The 22,779-nt window shown below is 40.0% G+C and overlaps 1 protein-coding gene across 1 annotated transcript in view; it reads right to left on the reverse strand.

The window, feature by feature from the left end:
• The window catches only part of LOC124775053 (serine/threonine-protein kinase ATR), a 354,997-nt gene that overhangs the window by 159,143 nt on the left and 173,075 nt on the right, over positions 1-22,779 (reverse strand). The window contains exons 18-20 of the mRNA XM_047249842.1: positions 21,887-22,137; positions 17,035-17,256; positions 15,543-15,714 (exon numbers count right to left, since the gene is read on the reverse strand). Of these exons, the coding sequence (XP_047105798.1) occupies positions 15,543-15,714; positions 17,035-17,256; positions 21,887-22,137 (645 nt within the window). The remainder of the gene's footprint in view (positions 1-15,542; positions 15,715-17,034; positions 17,257-21,886; positions 22,138-22,779) is intronic.

The raw sequence follows: 22,779 nt of genomic DNA on the forward strand, positions 1-22,779 counted from the left end.
ACTTTAAAATGTCTCTGGAACCATATAGTTTTATTTGAAATTGAAATGGCTTGTCAACAAATACCTGAAGCTACTCTGGAAGATGTGACCTTGGATGCGCAGCATCGTGTTCAGAAGTGTTTGGAGGAAGTTGTTTAGCATTTTCAACACTTACTATAGCTGTTTCACATTGATTCACTGTAATACTAATGATAACATATAGACTTATCTTTATCAAAGTGTAAATACATATTTTTATCTACCCCGTACATACTTAAAGATACAGGAGGAACACTAAGAATGCAAATCAGCATTTACTACAGCAACTGTCACGAAGAGAGCAAAGAAATAATAAAGAATAGAATAAAAAAAAACTACCATTTACTTTTTTATGGCTGAAACTAGAGCTTGTACGATTATAACATCAGTTATATCTAAAAACAAAGATGATGTAACTTACCAAACGAAAGCGTTGGTATGTTGATAGACACACAAACAAATACAAAGACACACGCAAAATTCAAGCTTTCGCAACCCACGGTTGCTTCATCAGGAAAGAGGGAAGGAGAGGGAAAGACGAAAGGATGTGGGTTTTAAGGCAGAGGGTAAGGGGTCATTCCAATCCCGGGAGCAGAAATGCTTACCTTAGGGGGAAAAACGGACAGGTATAAACTCGCACGCGCGCGCGCGCGCGCGCTCGCGCACACACACACACACACACACACACACACACACACACACACACACACACACACACACACACATATACAGACACAAGCAGACATTTGTAAAGGCAAAGAGTTTGGCCAGAGATGTCAGTCGAGGCGGAAGTACAGAGGCAAAGATGTTGAATGACAGGTGAGGTATGAGCGGCGGCAACTTGAAATTAGCGGAGGGCAAGTTTCCATCTCCGGAGTTCTGATAGGTTGGTGTTAGTGGGAAGTATCCAGATAAGCAGACATTTGTAAAGGCAAAGAGTTTGGCCAGAGATGTCAGTCGAGGCGGAAGTACAGAGGCAAAGATGTTGAATGACAGGTGAGGTATGAGCGGCGGCAACTTGAAATTAGCGGAGGGCAAGTTTCCATCTCCGGAGTTCTGATAGGTTGGTGTTAGTGGGAAGTATCCAGATAACCCGGACGGTGTAACACTGTGCCAAGATGTGCTGGTCGTGCACCAAGGCATGTTTAGCCACAGAGTGATCCTCATTACCAACAAACACTGTCTGCCTGTGTCCATTCATGCGAATAGACAGTTTGTTGCTGGTCATTCCCACATAGAAAGCTTCACAGTGTAGGCAGGTCAGTTGGTAAATCACGTGGGTGCTTTCACACGTGGCTCTGCCTTTGATCGTGTACACCTTCCGGGTTACAGGACTGGAGTAGATGGTGGTGGGAGGGTGCATGGGACAGGTTTTACACCGAGGGCGGTTACAAGGGTAGGAGCCAGAGGGTAGGGAAGGTGGTTTGGGGATTTCATAGGGATGAACCAAGAGGTTACGAAGGTTAGGTGGACGGCGGAAAGACACTCTTGGTGGGTGGGGAGGATTTCATGAAGGATGGATCTCATTTCAGGGCAAGATTTGAGGAAGTCGTATCCCTGCTGGAGAGCCACATTCAGAGTTATTCAATCTGTACACTGAACAAGTAATAAACAAAACCAAAGAAAATTTGGAGAAGGAATTAAAGTTCAGGGAAGAAATAAAAACTTTGAGATTTGTTGACGATGATGTAATTCTGTCAGAGACAGCAAATGACTTGGAAGAGCAGCTGAATGGAATGGACAGTGTCGTGAAAGGATATAAGATGAACATTAAAAATACCAAAACAATGGTAATAGAATGTAATCAAATTACATCAGGTGATGCTGAGGGAATTAAATTAGAAAATGACACACTAAAAGTAGCAGATGAGTTTTGCTTTTAGGCAGTAAAATCACTGATGATGTCCTGAGCTGAGAGGATACAAACTGTTGACTGGTAATGGCAGGAAAAGATTTTCTGAAGAAAAGGAATTTGTTAATATCAAATATAGATTTAAGTGTTAGGAAATCTTCACTAAGATATTTATCTGGAGCGTACGCATGTATGGAAGCGAAATGTGAACGATAAACAATTCAGACAAGAAGCAAAGAGATGCTTTTGAAATGTGATACTACAGAAGAACACTGAAGATTTCATGTGCAAATTGTGTAACCAACAAGGAGGTACTGAATTGAATTAGGGAAAGCTTGACTAAACAAAGATATTGAATATTAGGGCACTTTTTGAGACATCAAGGGATCACCAATTTAGTATTGGAGGGATGTGTAAGGGCAAAAATTGTAGAGGCAGACCATATGATGAATACAGTAAGCACATTCAAAAAAACATAGGCTCGAACAGTTATTCAGAGAAAAGATGCTTGCACGGGATAGAGTAGCAAGGGGAGCTACCTGTACTCCAACCTGCTTTTTATTTACTGAATGTATTTTAGCCTTGTGGATTTGATTAAAAATGATCTGGTCGGGGGGGGGTGTCCGGAAGGAGGCCTCCAAATCACAAGGCCCTCAAGATTTGGAGGTCTCTCAGGACAAGAGACCCCCTCACACACCCAGCCCACATAGCAGCAGGTAGGTGTAGGTGAAGAGTCACTGCAAGTAAGTTTTACCCAGGTGCATGGCTGTTTGTGGAATTTGATGTCAGCATGGCATGGAGTCAGGGGCCACAAAATCATTTCATGGCCACAAAATAGAAATGACACCAAATGAAAGTTAAAAAAGAAATGAGAAAATGCAACTAAATGCCCAGTTGGTAAACAGGATGGTACCGGAGATACTGATAAGAATAGTACTTGAGATAATGATGATTTACGATTTTCATTAGCTAATAACTCCTGTAAACACATTAAGCAATTTTAAAGAACGAAGTGTCCACAGATAGCACCTGAACAGCACTATCCAAATATAGGTTCAGAATTTCTATTAATATAATACATATTGAGATATGATCCGGAATGTTACTTCCAAGAACTAAAAACATATTTTAATGCAAAATAAATCAATAGAAAATAAATGTAGTGACAGTATGAGAAAGTAAACTAAATGGCTCTGAGCACTATGCGACTTAACTTCTGAGGTCATCAGTCGCCTAGAACTTAGAACTAATTAAACCTGACTAACCTAAGGACGTCACACACATCCATGCCCGAGGCAGGATTCGAACCTGCGACCGTAGTGGTCTCTCGGCTCCAGACTGTAGCGCCCAGAACCGCACGGCCACTTCGGCCGGCCGAAAGTAAACTAACATAGCTATCTATAAACTTGTTAGTTTCATGGTGGTCAGTAATAGACAGCAGATAAGTTAATTATATCACTGATTAGAATGTAAACAATGAGACAACCATAAGGACTTCAGCAAAAATCTGCCTTGCACAGGAAAGCTGGTGAGATTCACGTGTAATATCTGTAGCAGCAATAAGTTCAACATAAATTTTTGAGTGTGGTGATGCTGACTAGAAACAGATTGTTTTCACAGAGCACCAGTAATAGATGTACATACTGATGAGCAATTACAGTGACTACAATTTTTTGGGTGACAGTTTCATGAGCTTGTGAATTTTCTGACAGCTAGTCTGATGAACCTTGAAATTCCGGCAGAATTGGATTTGTATGTATGAATTTTTCCACAGCTAGTTCTGTAAAATTCTAACTTTGAGCTGCGTTGCGTTTGGACTTGTGAATTCTTCATATAACTTCAGGAATTTGAACTCTGAACAGTATCGTGCTGTGCTGGACTTTTGTAATCTAACGAGTGACTCCATGTGTCATGGTTTCTCTCACAATGTTAAAGAAAGGTTTCTTAATGGTTTTAATTTCTAAATGATAACCAGCTGGTTTAGAATATTATGCACACCGCTGACTGTAATCCTGCCTGCAACCGATAATTATTAGAAGTTAACAGAACAGTTTACAGGGAATTGTGGCAGGTGCGGGAACATCCTCTAGACCAAACAATGTCAACATACATTAAATCGGCCATACATTTCGTAAAACCTTTGACTTGCAGAACGCTAAGCACTGCATGTAGGCGAGTACTTCACACATGTGAAATCATGTTTCCAGGACCGTGTTTCACAAACTGATTGGTGCACGAATTTGTGAAGGCAATTGCAGAAGGCGGCAGCAGCAGTATCATAAGTCAACAGGTAACAATTCCAGACCATCTAACAGTTGACAACAGACTTCCTGGCAGATTAAAACTGTGTGCTGGACCAAGACTCAAACTTGTCCCAAGTTAGAGTCTCAGTTCGTCACACAGTTTTAATCTGCCAGGAAGTTTGATATCAGCGAACACTCTGCTGCAGAGTGGAAATTTCATTCTTGATGACAACAGCATTCAATGGTTCCTAGAGGCTGCAACAGGGTATAAAACATGCCCAACAGCAAGCAGTCGACAGCAAACAGCTGGGGATGCACGAGAGCAGTCCATCTCATCTCATCTCATCTCATCTCATCTCATCTCATCTCATCTCATCTCATCACCGGGGAGGTGACTGCGGCTGCAGAGTAACATTGTGGGTCATTGAATAAGTTAAAGGAAGCAGCAGTGCACAGTTTTCTTGTTAGGCACAGCGATGAAAAAGAAATGAGAGTCTGTAGCTAGTGGAAGTGAGCCTGAGACTCCAAAATGACATGCTGAAATAGGCACAATTTCAGGAAGCCCTGTGTTCAGAGGAATATTGTGTCAACTGAATGTTATTATAGGAAACTTTAAAGTTGATTTGGACAATTCAGTGGGGGGTTTGAAACATGATCTTAAAAAGATATGAGTGGTTTGAAAAATAATATGGCGTATTCTATGGACAATTTAAAGAAGATATGCTTAATGGGAAAACTGACTACCACTGGGAACATTGGCGATAAAATTATTGATTTAAATAGCAAGTTTGGCAAAGTAGAGCAGAAGCTGCTGTCAAGGGCTGAAGCATTTGGAACTGAATTAAGGGGAAAAATTGATTTCAGCAAGCAGAAGTGTGCTCCTAGGGATGTAGAGATGAAGCAGGCTCTAGGAGAAATGAATGAGCATTGTGGTTTCCAGTGATGAAACCAGGTCTGTTCTGAGAAGCAAAATGGCAAGCACAGCTGAAAGTCTGTGGAAGGGAATAGAAGAAAAAGCCACAATAAGAAAACGTCAACCAGAAAAGATCACTAAACTAAATAATAGAATTGGGTATTGTCTCTGCCAATGTGGTATGGCGTGTCATACAATTTTCTACTACTAAAAGCTCTAACAGTGATAGCAAAAATCATGCAGTAGATGTTTTGGATTCTTGTAAGGATTGTTTTATACATGGTGTGAATGATGAAGCAAAAATCAAATTTGTAAAAAATTACTGCAGAGATTGGCATAAACTTTGGCTAACCAATCAATTTAATATGTATGACATGTTTAAACAAATGATTTTAAATAGATACTGGAGTCAAACTAAGCAATTTAGCTTCACAATAAAATTTCGTATAGATCAGTATACAGGGCAGGAATATATTCATTCAGTGAGGAAATTCTGCCAGAAGGAATTAAGTAAGCTGGTACATCTTGATGGGTCCCTTGGTACATGGCATAGATATCAATATTAAAAAGAAGGTTATCAGAGACTCTATAATGGTCACTAATCGAGTGCTCTACTGACTCAGTAGGAAGGTTCTTAAGACTTTAATTAGACGATGGATCAAGCAAAATGTCAGCCCAAATTGGGTAAATAATCAAAATAACAGCCAGGGACACAAGAACAGCAACAGACAGGATAGGAAGTGGCAAAATAATAATACTAGTAGAAACAGGCATCACGATGGAAACTGAAGAAGCAACAAAAGAAGATTTAACTAGCGAATGGGAACCAAAGAGATCACTGGAAAAATAATAACAGAAATAAGCACAGGCAGGTTCCAGATAACAGACCAAAAATTTAAGAAGAAGCAAGCACAGTGTTCCAGAAATTGAAAACTGTTCTAGTTAGGGTCAGAAATGGAACAAGAAAGTATGACTTGAACAGGACCAAGAGAAGGAATTTTAATGAGTACAACAACAACAGATTTTATAATAATAGTAATAAAGAGCAGAAATGACAGAGGTTTTGTAAAATGGTTGAAATCATGGGAGACAATTATTTATGAGGAAATTTGTTTCCATATAACGATAAAATACAAATAAATAAAGGCAGAGCTTGTGGAACAGCAAAAAGTAAAAAAGAAGAATTTAATATTTAAAGATTACAAGCTGATACCTGTAAGATTGTGTAAATTGAAGATGATAGTGTGAGACTAGCAGCTTTAATGTCATGTAATAATTCACAGTTAGAACAGCTGTGATACCACATTAAATAAATATGAGTTGTAATGAGCTGAACGAATGTGTGAACAGCAACACTAATAATATCGAATTAGGTGCAATAGGGTCACCCACCATTGTAGACGATGTAAGTTGTGTGCATATCGCAGAGCTTGTGTCAGATGTCTTTGTGGCCAGAAATGTACAGGAAGGTGCATGTCCCACAAACGAGGTTAGTTGCCTGCAGATAGTGGAACTGTAAGAATAGCTTTTGCAAATGGGCATTTAGAGGGAAGTGCTTGTGCCAATGATATTTGTGTTGTGCAGAGAGTGGATGCAGTTGATGATGATGATGATGATGATGATATGAATAAACTGCATCGTACACTGGAGACCAAGAGCTTATGGTTGTTGAAAATGACTCAATAAATGACTGGATGAGAAAAGATCAAAATAATGAGGCCAGTGGATAGCTCATATTCAATGCTATCATTTGCTAACTGCTGAAAACTGGGAGGTACAAAAAGTTTTGTTTTGCAGTGAAGCTAGGAGGACTAAGTATAAAAAATTTTAATTTAAGAGATTCTTTAACATAATTTTTTTCGGGCATGGGGGGGGGGGGGGGGGGGGTTAATATTCACAATAATTTAAAGGGAAGCAAATTTTTTTAATGGTTTCGGGTTCTATTAGGAGATAGAGGTGGATCTTTTAACAGAGACAGAACTGAAATAACATGTTACAGAGAGGATTCAGATTGTGGTTAATGTTAAAGAGGGTAATGTAAGTGAGGAGGAGGAAGAGATTAGTGTTTAACGCCCGTCAACAATGTCATTAGAGACAGAGCACAAGCTCGGGTTAGGGAAGTATGGCGAAGGAATTCAACCATGCCCTTTCAAAGAAACTGTCCCGGCATTTGCCTGAAAGAATTTAGGGAAATCACAGAAAACCTAAATCAGGATGTCCGGAGACGGGATGGAACCGTCATCCTCCCGAATGTAAGTGAGGTTGCTTTGGTAGACATTGGTAATACAATATACATTATATAAGAAAGTTCCATGAATTTGTTAAAAATCAATATATTGTAGAGCTTTCGGTTGCAGGAGTAAAAATAAAGGATGCCCACAGAATTACAGCATAGTAGAAAGGAAAAAAGCTGTATCAGAAGTAGTCACAGAAAGAGAAAAACTAAATCAATTTTTAACAGTGTAGGAAGAGACAGATTGCTACTTACTGTAAAGAAGACTTGTTAAGATGCAGACGGGGATAATTAAAATTACATAAAGCTTTCAGCCACAGCCTTCATCAGTAAAAGAGAAAGACACATAATTCATATACATTGCGGCCTGATATGCTGAAATTGGCGGTTATGTGTGTGTGAGGTGTAGCACACACCTCACACACACATAACCGCCAACTTCAGCATATCAGGCCGGAATGTAACTATCATGTGGGATGCAAGAAGCAATGTGGAGGGGGCAGAGAAGGGTAAGGATAGTAGTGTATGGGAGTGGAGAGAGACAACATTGTCCGGTGGAGTGTGCATGGACTAGATTGCCCAGCAGGTGCAGCATCAGAATGTTGTGGGGCTGCAAGGTACAGAAAAAGAGCGCAAAAAAGGAGAGGGGGGGGGGGGGGGGAAATGTGGGTGGATGTGTTGGCAAGGTGTGATATGAGATTGAGGAGGAGATGATAGGACACAGGGAAGACAGTATGTTATCAGTTGTGGCTGGGTTAATTATGTGGGCGGAGAATATGTTGTAAGGATAGTTCCCAGTTGTAAGGATAGTTCCCATCTGCACAGATCAGAAAAGCTGGTCGTGGGGGGAAAAAACAAGATAGCTCAGGTAGTAAGCAGTTTTTGAAATCAAGTTTCTTATGTTCAGCTGCATGTTGAGCCACAGGATGGTCTACTTTGCTCCTGGCCACAGTATGGTTGGCTGTGGACATTCATCCTGGTGGACAGTTGGTTGGTGGTCATGCCAACAGAAAAGCTGTGGAATGATTGCAGCAGAGCTGGCAAATGACATGGCTACTTCCACAGGTGGCCTGGCCCCTGGTGGGGTAGGATAAACCTGTGGAGTACTGGAATAGGAAGTGCTGGGTGGGTGGATTGGGTATGTCTTGCACCTGGATCTTACACAGGGATATGATACTTGTGATGACGGGTTGTGATTGGTAGAGGAATAGGGAGGGACTAGGATGTTGTGGAGGTTGGGTGAGTGACGGAACACCACTTTAGGGAGGTGGGAAGTTTCTCAGGTAGGATGTCCCTCATTTCAGGGCATGATGACAGGCAATCAAAGCCGGGGCAAAGGATGTGGTCCAGTCATTCCAGTCCTTTATGGCTGGTTCTTGGGGGGTGGTGGGAGGATTGGAAGTGTGAGTGGAAATGGGACGAGAGATCTGTTTGTGGATTAGGTCTAGGTTAGTGCCTTTCATGGGCATGAGGGATGTTGGTGTATGGGGAGGTGGCATCAACAGTGATGAGTAGAGGAGAGAGTCACGAAGGATGTGTTAGGTGTCTTTGGCACGGAAGGCTAGCCTCCCAAAACACCAAACTCCTAGTATGGTCAGGTTCACTGATGATATTTCCTTGATCTGGACTCAGGGCCGGAACATCCTACCTCTGTTCCTTCACACTTCAACACCTTCTCTCCCATTTGCTCCTCAATCCAGCATGACACCTTCCTAGACGTTTACCTTCTCCTCTCTGATGGTTCCATCCACACCTCTGTCCACACCAAACCCACCAACGACCAACAGTACACGCATTTTGTCAGCTGTCATCTCTTCCATGCCAAAAACACCCTCGCATACAACCTGGCCACCTGGGGACAGCATATCTGCAGTGACAAAAACTCCCTTCCTCAGTATGCTGACATCTCAGCAAGGCCTTCACAGACATGCACTAACCCAGATCTAATCTGCAAACAGATCTCACATCCCTTTTCCACTCACACTTCCAGTCCTCCCTCCACCCCCCAAGAACCAGTCATAAAGGAGTCTCCCCCTTCATCATCCAGTACCATCCCAGACTGGAGCCGGACGGTGTGGCCGAGCAGTTCTAGGCACTTAAGTCTGGAACCACACTACCGCTACGGTCACAGGTTCAAATCCTGCCTCAGGCATGGATGTGTGTGATGTCCTTAGGTTAGTTAGGTTTAAGTAGTTCTAAGTTCTAGGGGACTGATGACCTCCGATGTTAAGTCCCATAGTGCTCAGAGCCATTTGAACCATTTGAACTCAGACTGGAATTACTGGACCACATTCTTTGCCCGGCTTTGATTACCTGTCATCATGCCCTGAAATGAGGGATATCCTACCTGAGAAACTTCCCACCTCTTCTAAAGTGGTGTTCCATCACTCACCCAACCTCCACAACAACCTAATCCATCCTTATGCCACTACCAATCACAACCCCTCATCACAAGGATCATATCCCTGTGGAAGACCCAGGTGCAAGACATACCCAATCCACCCACCCAGCACTTCCTATTCCAATTCTGTCAAAGATTTATCCGACCCCATCAGGGTTGTGAAGACAAAACATTTGAACTGAATGCTGGAGATGGCAGGATGAATGCGAAATTTAAAGAGGACGTTAACTGGAGAGAACTTGATGACTAATTTGCAGATGGTTCAATGAGAGATGGATGTGTTAAAGGTTGTTGAATAAATGAATATGAAAGTGAGTGACATAAAGCTTATAAATAAAAATGATAACGCAGAACTGTTTCAATTGGTGTACAATAACAGGGATTTGTTCTCAAAAATATCATGGTGGTGACAAACTTGGTGTACTCATCCACAGTAAAACAACATGGGTCCATAAAAAATTAGGTCTTATCCTAAAGCACCAGCAAATAGGAGAGCTGTAAGAACTGACTTATAGTAAATGTGAGGTTTGCATATTATTGACAAGTGAATTCTGTAACCCCATAGTAGTTGTGAAGAAAAAAGGATAAGTCAGTCAATATAGTTTTAGATGCTAGGAAATTAAGTAATAATTAAGGTAACAGACTACCCCCAAAACAAGGTCAAGCTAATTCAGGGATTTTATAAAGTCACATTAATGTCCCAAGTGTGGATCTTAGTGGAGAGTTCCAACAAGTCCCATTGGCAGAAGAGAGCAGAAAATACACGGGTTTTCTATTTGAAGATACGAAATATCATTACAAAGTAGCACCTTTTGGTCTATGCATATCTGCTACTGCATTCATAAGGGTGTAGTGTTCTTGGCAGTGAACTTATAAAGCAGCTCACAATTTACGTTTATGACGCACTGGTAATGACAATTTGGCAGGAGCACTAAAATTTGTTAGAGGTTATGTTCACCATTCTGCAAGAAGAGATGATGAAACTTAAACTCATGAAATGTGAATTGAAGTGTGTGCACGAATAACGCTGTAAGGGACAATTTGTAGAATGGCATGGAATAATGTTGTATACAGCAGTCTGCTTTGTCTACTGTAACAGTTGTCCTGTCTACCATCTGAAAGCAGCATTAAACAGCAAGGAGACTTGAGCAGTATTCACACCTCTGTACGAATAATGCTGTATGTTACAAGAATGGTGGAGTGTCGCAAGGTAATACAAAATATGCCATACAGCACTATTTGTGAACACACTTCAATTTGTAAAAGCTGAGTTCCAGTTTTACGACATATTCCATCATTAAAAGGAGTTGTGACCTGTGAATTTGTCACACAGCTTCATGAACTTTAACTTTGAGTGGTATTGTGGTGTGCCACGCTTAGTACTTTTGCAGTCTAGCTAATGACTATCTGTCATCGTCTCTCTCATGATTTACAACAAAGGTTTAATGCACATTTTTATTTCTAACCAGTAATTAGCTGGTGTTAAGAAATTTATTTACAGCTCTAAACACAAACATAACCAACAAACATTAAATTATCACACATTTAACAAACCTTATGACTTGCCAGAATTGTAAGGAATGAGTGCAGAGAAGTACATCGCAAGTGTCATAAAAACTGGCCTTTCACAAAATCAAACAATGGTAAATCCAGGATGGAAAGTAACAATATAATGAAAATGATAGTGACTACTCACCACACAGCAGAAATGCTGAGTCGCAGAAAGGCACAACAAAAAAAACTGTCAGAAAGTTAGCTTTCAGCAGACAAGACCTTTGTCAAAACACACACACACACACACACACACACACACACACACAACTCACAAGCACACAATCAGTCTCTGTGAGCCCTCAGTCCGGCTCTAAATGTCAGACTGTGGTCGCGTGCGCATGCGCGCGTGTGCGTGTGCGTGTGCGTGTGTGTGTGTGTGTGTGTGTGTGTGTGTGTGTGTGTGTGTTGTCTATTTTTAACAAAGGCTTTGGTGTCCAAAAGATAACTTTCCAACAGTTTCTTTGTTGTGCCTTTCTGCAACTCAGCATCTACACTATATGGTGAGTAGCTTCTACCCTTTTCATTATATTGGTCTTTGTCAAAGTTGATTATGTCAGTGGATTTCCCTACTTGCAGTCCATATTGTCACTAGACTGATCCCTCACGCTTCTCTGTTCTGCTTACACATTTTTTCTTAGTGCACCCACAATGCCACCAGGCAGCATTCGATATCAGGTTGGTCGGTAGACATCATATTTCAGTTTATTAGTGCATTTTCCTGTATATAGATCTCTTCGAGTGCCACAATTTAACAAGATGTCATTTCTTTCAAAAGCCTTATTAGTTCTGTACTTCTATCGATGCTATATACAGAATGCACCAGTTTCTGTATGCTGTGATGTACAGATTTTTTATTTCCAGGTTTTTAATGTCTGTGATAATTATCTTGCAAGATAAATGTAAACGATAAATCTACAGGACAATTATAATTAAAGTTAAACTTTCAAAATGCTGTAGAAATAACACCATTGGTCAGAATGATGCCAAACTGGAGCAGAATATTATCGGGGAAGGGGGAAAACATATGGCAGAAGAAAAAAAAAAGGTATGAAAATTGATCAATAGATAGTTCTGTTTGTGTCAGCATAAATAAATGAAAATACCTGTCATGCGCACAACCCATTGAAGTTGGTATAAACACCCCGGGTACACAGCTTTCCCTCTTTTCGCATCTGTGACATTTGCCAAGACTGTCTCAATACAGGATCATGCTCTGCTTGTATAGCTTTACTACAAGAATGATTACTGTGCACATGTCACTCTGCAGAAGTTGCAGACACTGAAGGGTTCGAAAAAAGGTGTTAGTCCAAAGACTGCCGTGGGTCTGGAGAAAATGATTCAGAAATTGGAAAAGACGTGTTCTTTTGGTGTGCAACCTTGTTAAAGGGGAGAAACGATCTGATCTGACGTCTGTGGAAACAGTGGCCACAGCACTGCAGGAGGAGACAAGTGGTGGTGCGCAAAAGTGTAGTGCACAGGGAATTGCCCGAACATTGGACATACCCATGAGCACGGTGTGTAAAATCCTATGAAACGTCCTTCTTTGCAATCCATTCAGAATTAAGAGTTACTTCCTATAGTTACTTCCTGTTGACCTGCCAGCAAGAGAGACCTATGCTATAGAATTTCTTGTTTGCATAGAAGTGAACAACGAGTGGCCGTGGAAGATTTTGTGGACAGACGAAGCCCACTTCCATCTGACAGGATACATCAATACACAGAATTGTTGAATATGGGCAACGGAAAATCCACATGCAAATCAACCAGTACCACTCCACCCTGAAAATGTTTCTGTGTGGCACAGGTTTACAGCATCATTTATCATGGGGCCATATTTTTCTGAAGAGACAGGTGCTTCTGGTCCTGTTACCTGTACCATCACTGGTAAGCGCAACCACATCATTCCAGTTCTCCAACAACGTGGATATGTGGATGGGATCATTTTCACGCAAGATGGCGCACCTCCACACATTGCAAATCCAGTTACGCAGTTGCTGAAGCGCCATTTCGAAAATGCTAGAATTATCAGCTGCCATTTCCCTACAGTCTGGCCGTCCCGATCACCTGACCTTAATCCATGTAACTCCTGGCTGTGGGGCTATCTGAAAAATGTATTCAGTGTTCCAACAGCAAACATAGCTGCATTGTAGGCACGCATTGCACAACACATTCTGAACGTGAGCCCGGATACACTAAGATCAGTTGTGGAATATGTTGATTATTGATTTCAACTTGATGCAGAAAACGGTGGACAGCACATTAAACATGTTTTGGGTCAGTCACACGGAAACTAATAATCCGATTTGATTCTGATTTATGCTTTTAATGCAGTTTTTGGTCTCAGGACAATTAAAAACCGATGTGCATGGTGTTTTTTATGTGGTTTTTGACCTCAGGATAATTAAAAGCCAATGCGATTGATGCTTTTTATGCGGTTTTTGGCATCAGGGCAATTAAAAACCGATGTGATTGATGCTTTTTATGCAGTTTTTGGCCTCAGGACAATAAAAAAGCAATGTGATTGATGCTTTTTGTGTGGTTTTTGGCCTCGCGACAATTAAAAACTGATTTGAGTGATGCTTTATATAGAGTTTTTGGCCTCAGGACAATTAAAAACTGATTTGAGTGATGCTTTATATGGAATTGCTGGCCTCAGGACAAATAAAAACAATTTTTCCCATCTGACGAGATATGACCTTGCCATGGTGCATGGGTGATTGATGCTTTTTATGCAGTTTTTGGCATCAGGGCAATTAAAAACCGATGTGATTGATGCTTTTTATGCAGTTTTTGGCCTCAGGACAATCAAAAAGCAATGTGATTGATGCTTTTTGTGTGGTTTTTGGCCTCGGGACAATTAAAAACTGATTTTAGTGATGCTTTATATGCAGTTTTTGGCCTCAGGACAATTAAAAACAATTTTTCCCATCCGACCAGATATGACCTTGCTGTGGTGCATGGCCTTACGTAACTAAGAGTATCACCCCCGTACACCCATGAACACTGAGTAGTACAATTTGTTTAACATCAAACATACACCTTTGACATTGTTGTGTGACTCATTTTTCATTTGTAGTCGACCACTATTAAATTTTGATGCTTACAGCGCCATATATAGCTATATTTTGTAACTATTTATTTTTCTTCTGCCATACGTTTTCCCTCTTCTCCAATAATATTCCGTTGCAATTTGATGTCATTCTGACCAGTGGTGTTATTTCTACAGCAGTTTGAAAGTTTAACTTTAATTATAATCACCCTGTACATCATGAAAGCACTGCTGAACAGCTCTTGGGGGTGAACACATAATTTACTGCAGTAATAAGTTCTGGTATCTTCCTTCTTATTGATTCAAATAACAGGTGTACCTGAACACCATGTCCTTCAGTATCATTTGACAATGGCTACACAACCAAAACTCTGCAGTAATGGTGAATACATAACAAAAGGGCATTTTAATCGAACTAATAAAAGCTAGTGCAGCAGATTGTCATCATTCAGTAAGATCATTATAATATTTGAGTGCCTTATATTAATTTGTTGATTTTTTTCTGAACTCGTTCCACTTACATCCCTCATTTACACATATGTGTATAAACAGAATACATACACAGAGTGTCTCTCCTAAGAATCATTAGCTGCATTTTCTTTGATGTTTCAGCAGATATTTACAATTTCATTCTTGCAGTACATTCTTAAAGTCAGCCAAAACAAGTAGTGGTCATTACATCTTTCATACACTGCCCAGAGTTGACAGAAGGTATTGGTTTGTGCCCTGTTACAAACAACATGATTTTTAAAGCGCCATTTTACGTGCCTATTCAATAGAGTAGTCGCAGAATACTCTAGAGCGATATTAATTTTATTGCTATGTATTAACAGGGGCAGTAAAATTCGAAGAATAAGCAGTACTCCAAAGCAACAGGACTGCCCTAGTCTGTGCTGACTGCTACTGCCAAGCATGCTGCACTATTGAGTTGGTGGTGGATTGCTTCTTATTCTTAGTGTTTTACAGTTCCTGTCAATATGCATCAATAAAACAAATATCACACCAGACTAATCGGGGACCGCTTTATCAAATAGGCACGTAACGTCCCACTTTAAAAATAATTTTCTTTGTAACGGGAACTAAACTCACACTTTCTGTTGACAATGGGTGTCACATGAAAGGTGTAATGAGCGCTTGTTTGGACTGACTCCCGTCACAAATTGCAAAAATTACCGAAACACCAGAGAAAATGCACCTAACGACTCTTAGGAGAGAGACCTGTATAAGTAGATAAAACATAAAATAACTTAAAAATACATTTACAATATAATACATTTACCTCAATGATACTGCGATCAACTTTCTCTTTTGCAACAACTGCTTCATTTACATTTGTTCTACTTTGCTGTATAAATGATTTCAAATTCCTCAGCCCTTCAAGCCTTACATCTATTATTTCATGGCTGGCATAAGCTACTCGTTCACGAAGCATCACAGTAAAATCATCAGATCTGTAAAATGATAACATGAACTGATGAGTCCTAATGATTATAATGTACATTGTTTTGACTAGGCCGCGTATCCAAAATTGCTAAAAATTTCAGCAGTATTTTAAAGGTATTATATATTTCCATTAATGATAACTATTTTCATCATAAATTTTTAATTTTACTTTAAATGTCAGCATCAATGTAAGACTGTTCATATTCTCTTTTGCATGGTTTAAGCCAACTCCCAATGTAGCCATGCTCCACATTAATTACAGCTCCTGAAAAATCTTGTGCTACCTTTCTAGTACGGATGTCATTCTGTAAGATGTTGATCAAAGCACCTGATCTGAAGGAAGAATAAACATCTCAGGGAGAACTGATCTTGTAGAAGAATTTAACAAATAGGAACAATGATTTCAGATGGGACACATTTTGGAGTTTGATCCTTTCATTAGCCTTCACAAATGTCATTACAATGTTATGCTGATCAACATTTCTACATCTAAACAGAACTCAAATGTTTGACAGTGGAAGCCATTCCTCAATCAGTTACAAGGTGTACACAATTCAATTTCTTTCCAACCTAGCAAATATCTTTGGGTAATGTGGTCCAAGCTATATGTGTAAATAAACGACGCAACGCTACAACTTCAGTCAGTTAGTTCACTTGGGAAATGGCCAATGAGTATATGGCTGAAATATCAGTGGAAGAAATGAAGCTGCTATAGCACACACTTTAAACCAAATAAATCAGTTATTGGGTCAAGAAAACAAAAAATGCACAACAATAAACAAATTGTTTGCAACTACTAAGAATAATATGAGCAAATATTTAAGCAGCGTAACTGTTGGGAGTTGGAGGTTGGGGGGTGGAGGAGGGGGATGGGGGTGGAGAAAGGGAAGTACCTCACTGAAGAAAACATCATCATGGATGAAATTTAAAAAAAGAATTAAAACTTCAAGGAAGGTGCACATTATCCTAATTCCTTAAAAAAGTGCTACTACATTCCAATATATCTAAGTGACCTGTTGAGCCTCTAATGCTTCAACTGAAATACGAGTGGATGTGTACATGTTAAACTTTTTTCAAATTTCCCAAGTGAAGTGTGTCTTTAAGTAGAGTTACAGAACATTGCCTTATGACACTCTTAAATACAATCTCACATTATGCAGAAAAGAATTTTAATTGTTATAACAAACTACAAATAGTTTAGGAAATAGATTATTACTATAAGAAAAGTAATGAATAAATTTAACATCATTAACAGAAACAAATTTTCAAAACTATAATTTAAGGTTTAGCAAGATGGATGTTTCTTTTGGGTTGACTCCATCACTAACCTGTTCCTATTAGAAAACTTCTTCACTGCTTCATGGACAAATTTCAGATCTTGTCTGTCAGGCACAAAATATAAATCTCTAAAGCTCTGCCACAAATCATCCTGTCTTTCTATTATGAGATACCGGAAAATGGTAAGTACTTCTTGTGGTAAAGTGTCCAGAAGTGGCAGAAGAGAAATGAAAACAGTGCTCAAAAGTGCTCCTAAGGCAGCAGCATCCAAACTAGAACATAAAATTCAATACACTGTAAAGCATCCTTGTAAAAACACAGTACAAATAACAAACTGTCTCAGAGTTCAACAGTCAGGCGAAAAAAAATTCTATACAAATAATTAGCATTGTATTATTCCTTATTCCTGAAATTTACTATCTTCACACACTGGGCATCATGACAGTTTCTAAAATGTGCACAGAGTTCAAGGTGTAAGAGTATTGGTAAAACTCAATAGCCTCCAGCTTTGGATGTCTGAACTCACCACTCCAGTTCATAGCCATGAGAAAGATAGGAGAAGGGTAGATATTTTTGGGGTTTTCAACCTTCCGACTATTACTAGCCTTAACTTCAACTTTTTTTCATGTCTTATGTGAGAGTGCCTGAACTCCTTAGTTGGTCTGTACACAGTTTCCTGAGGAGTGAAACTGTTGGAGATGTCTGGATTAAAGATAGCAAACTTGCAGCTTTTCCTAAACAGTTGACTGATTTTGGTGGGTTTTCTTACTGTTCAGTCACTCACCCTATCCTTAAACACATTGCTGCTAACAGTAGTTCTTGACTGCTACAGCTCTGTTTGTAGTACTGTCAGATCAGAAGTAAGTTTTAAAACCAACTGCTGCTTTTCTAATCGTGTAGTGATGAGCATAGCTACTACAGTGCCGATGGTTAGCCACAACTCCAGTCTAGCTTACTGCTTCACATAACCCAATATGAGAAAACCTAGGCAGTCTTCACACTGTCAACCATTTCTTGCTGCTCTGTGGCAGTTTGCACATTTTTCCACTGCAACAATATTTTTAAAACAAATCAAGCATGACTATAATTTTAGTCCATGTATGAGATCACAAGAAAACTTGCAACAGTTTATAGGAGATTGCATGAACTATGCTGAAGCATAAGCCAATTGCCAAACTACATAATCAGCCTAGAAGTGTGCAGACGAGCCACCTGCAAAATTTTGCACCTGAATGCTAAAACTAATGCTAGCGTAGCATTCCAAAATGCAGCTGTTTGCCATAGTAGTGAGCTGTGTTTCCAAACACCATGGCACAATGCTGTGCTTTGATAGGATAGCCACAGCCACCTATGTGATATGGAGGAGGCTCCTGTCACACTACAGCCTGCCAAATTGACAATAAACGCTCCCCGCTCCATCATTAACAGCACTTGTTCTTGCACTTCCAACTACGGCTGACACCATGACTGTCTCCATGGCATCCAATGGTCCAATGTGGGGCCAAATCGCTTCATCCTCACCGAGTAGACATCAGCTAGGTGAAGCTGCCTGACTGTGAACTGCCAGCTAGACCTTATAGTTCCAGGTCTCAAGCCAGTGCTGCTAAGTGGAAGACACTTTTAGGATGCCATCATCTGACACTCCGGGAGATCAGCTAGCAGCATTTGCAACGGCTGTTCAAAGCTGCATAATCTCACAGGCTGCTGACCTGACGTCATCCTCGCACCAGCAAGGACACTTCACTGGCCCTTGCTATTCCACTGTAACAGCAACCTGCTGCCTCAGCATACAAACATGCTGCTACGGGGTCATGAACCTGCTGGTGTGTTATGCTGAGGTAGCATGACACTGCCTTGGCAACCCTATCTGCCATCTTGACACAGACATTGATCTCTTGTATGGAAGTTATGTTGAATAAAGAACACTAATACTGAGGGAGCTTTCCCGATTACATGTTCACCATAGTATTGGACACTCTTATCCCACAGTTCCCACCAACATCATTCTAGGCAGAAGCGGACACACTAGCCCGTAGAAGTCATTCATTCCTGCTAGCAACACCATTACAGTGGTGGCATCATTGGTAACATTGCTTTGTTTCTGTATCAGAAGAGGCAGTACCAAGGGGTGAATTCATGGAGCAATGATCTGCAGCTTCATTTTAACATGGTGCGTGGAGATTAACTATTATGTCATTTGATAGGATTGAACAAACCCAAGTCTAAGTGGGTGGACTGGAGCACTGGACAGGAAGTTCGAGTGTTAAAAGGGGATGTTGTCAGTGTTAAGTTATTTTAAAGATGGAAACAGATGGCAGCTTGTGCCCAGTTAGGTGTATGCAATGTAACTTCTTGTAGCATAGTACATCATGCACCCAGTCATCACTCGATTTATTTCAAGTGTACAAGGCCTGAACAATATGCCATGGAGTGTAGGGAATGCTCTTGGTTAGAGCTCGGACGTAAGAATCAGGTGTGTTCCGTGTCAAGAAATGTGACTGTGATATCAATGTTAGTTCCTTTCATAGTAACATAGGCTATGTAATGGACAGACTGGAGGTAGACAAGGTTACCACTACAGATATGGTCCACACCTCGTTAAATCAGATTGTACAATTGCAGGCAGACAATGTGGAGTTGTGCAGGCATTTAGATGACAGTAAGAGGGGACCCATCCTTGTTGTGACCTTGTGAGCTTTCCCAGTACAACAAGTCTTGAAGTCTCTCTGGGTTTACTGCCAGATCCTAAAATCAGATTGATTCATTATTTTGGTGATCCAGCTGTATGTCACCTTCAGGATAATGCTGCCACTGCGGCTGACTCCTGCTGAAAACTAATGCCACAGTTGCAAAGTGTCTGTACTGAACATGGTACATGTGCCTCCCATCACAGTTGCTGCTCTCCAAGATTGGGAAAGTAGCGCTACCCTTAGAAGAACACGAGGGCAACAATACAAGGTGTACAACTTTGCTTCCGCCATTTGACGATAGGTGGCGACAACGGTAAATAGCGGTCGAAAGAAACAAATCGCAGACGTCAGGCAGTTAGCTTGGACCTCGGTCAACATAACCTCATTCAAACATTAGTCGATTTATGTCTGCATCATAAAGTTGTTCTTGATTGAAAATGTCAGTTTACGAGCCTGCAGTTTGTAACAGTCACATACTTACAAGATTTCACATAATGTCATGGAAATATTTTAAAACTAACATTATTATAAGACCATTAATAATTTTAGTTTGTATGCACTCACAACACATCTTGTAGACTATAATATTCAATTAAAATTGCATGCTCTAGAGGGCATCCAGTCTGAAGAAAGACACACTGTAGAAAATATTTCAAATTAGGTATAGGGTTCTCTCTCTCTCTCTCTCTCTCTCTCTCTCTCTCTCTCTCTCTCTCTCTCTCTCTCATTTTGAAGAAGTTACATTTAATACCTGTTTATGTTATTTTGAGAGCACAGCTAACCAGCATTATTGGTGTCTTTGTTTAACGTAGAACATTGATATATCGTCATTAAAAACTTACAAGGTCCAGGTAAGCTACTGGCAAGATCATACCCTGATTACATTACAGAACAACAAGCAGCTACAACAACAACAAAACAACAACAACAACTTCAATGTCAACACTGCATAACAAACAGTGTTAACAAAAATTGCTCTAGGTTCATTGTCCTGCAACTAACTGAAACAATTCTGTATCAGGTAAATTGTCTCCAACGGAATTGTATCTGAACTTTATTCCATTTAACATTATTTGGATTGTATGCAACTCAGGATCCCATTAGAAGGTGCATGAAGTCCTTGATGAACAATTTCAAGGCTACTGGACTGGACACAGTTCAGCAACACATCTAGTCCCCATCAAAATGGCCATCACATAGCCTGGATGTTAACATCCCATACAACTCATTATAGGGAATAATGAAGTCCCAAGTTATCATTGTCGTAGAAAACTAACGAAGAATTATGATTGGGTTTGAGGAAATCTTTCAAAGCTTACTTCCCAAGATACTCTGCAAGATCTCAAGGAGGATATGGAGACACATACATCTCTGTGTAAGGCATGATGGCACAAGCACAAATATACTGATTACGTAGTTTTTATGTGTAAGTACCCTAATATATTGTAAAAATAACATTTTGGCATATGCGTACAGGGACTTCTCAGACACAATGTACAGGAGAGACTTTCCAATGTGGAAGGGGTGGTAGGTATTGAAGTGGAGTTACTGTTGATCAAAAATACGGTTTAAATGGATTGAAGTTTTTATGTAGCCATCAGAGAGGTGGAAGTCACTATCCCGAAAGCTGGCACACTGAGCTCAAGACCAGGTGAAATAGATACATGAAAAGTCTAAGGCTGTGATGAAATGAGGACAATGAGTATTGGTCTTGAGTCCAGATTATGAACATTCCTCAATGAACCCAGATCTGAAAATGGGTTGAGGATCTCAGGTGCCTTGGAGGGGTGCAACTTTGTGGGCCACAAAAGGTTTCATATGCCATACTTAGGAAGTAGCATTACAGATTAATGTTGAAAGTCTTCATATATGAATTAACATATTCATATGAAAAAGGGAGGGGGGGGGGGGGGGGGGGAGAGAGAGAGAAAGGGGAGAGGGGACCCAAGACACAGAATTTCACCAGTGGGTTCACTGCGCATTATTGAATGTGTAAAACAAACTTTATCAAAATAGTAAGTACTGGCAGAAAACATTACATAACATTAGTAACCTGTTCTTCAGGTACAAATATATGATACTCATTGAGTTCATCTTTCTCTAGTAACCTGAAAATAAAAGATGATGTTCCTCTTGATGACATACATCTCTCTCATAATAACCGATTATTTCACTCAATTACCAACTAACTTTAATAGTAATAAGTTAGTACCAATGAACATATGCATCCCACGCTGCAACAGTCAGCTCCGGAAAATTGCTATAATTAAGCCTCAGGGCAATTCGCAGGCTTGTAAGCACTTTGAAGCGAGCTAATGTAATATACTTTGTTCCCATTAGTCTAATAAGCATGGGTAAAGACTGCAGTGCTTTCTTTTTTTCTGTATCAGAAACATGTTCTGCTGCCAAACTATTGTCCAAGTAAATGAGTACCCCAAGAAAACGAGGCTGTAAGAAATCTGCCTGAAAAATAAAACAGAGCACAGAATATTATGAACAGCAAAGACAATAATATCATTTGGTGAAAGTCAATGGGGGAAAATGGAGAAATGTGATTTCAAATTGAGCAAACTTGGCAGTAATGAATCAAATAAACGTATAAATAACATATTTTACAAAAATGTTTTGTGAAGTTGTTGACAGTTAAGGCAAGCTGAAAGTAAACACAGCTTATAATAAAGTAAATTTCTTCAAAAATTAAATATATGCAAAGTAATCAATTGCAGTTTGTATAAAAATGTCAACCAAAGTAATGAGTTTCATAAATCAGTGGCCACATTAAAATACCAAGTAGTAGCATAAACCTGAAGTGAATACTTGCTCTGAAATTTGTATTCTTTGTTAGAAGTCTGTGGAACATCATCCACTTACTGTCTCAGTTTATAACTTACCCCGAGATTGTAAACTGCAAAAATAAGGCCATCTTCACATCAGTTTTCCATGTTTTTCTTTTCCCAGTGTGGCTTTTTGTGAACTTATCCAAAATGTTTCATATTGTAAAATTTCGTTTCACAATGGTATGTTGGAAACTGTTATACAGTAAAACCTGCTCAAAACAGAATCGCAACGGACTAAAGCAATTTTCCAAATTCAACAAGATTCCCA

This window comes from Schistocerca piceifrons, chromosome 2 (assembly GCF_021461385.2).
Source record: "Schistocerca piceifrons isolate TAMUIC-IGC-003096 chromosome 2, iqSchPice1.1, whole genome shotgun sequence".
NCBI lineage: Eukaryota > Metazoa > Arthropoda > Insecta > Orthoptera > Acrididae > Schistocerca > Schistocerca piceifrons.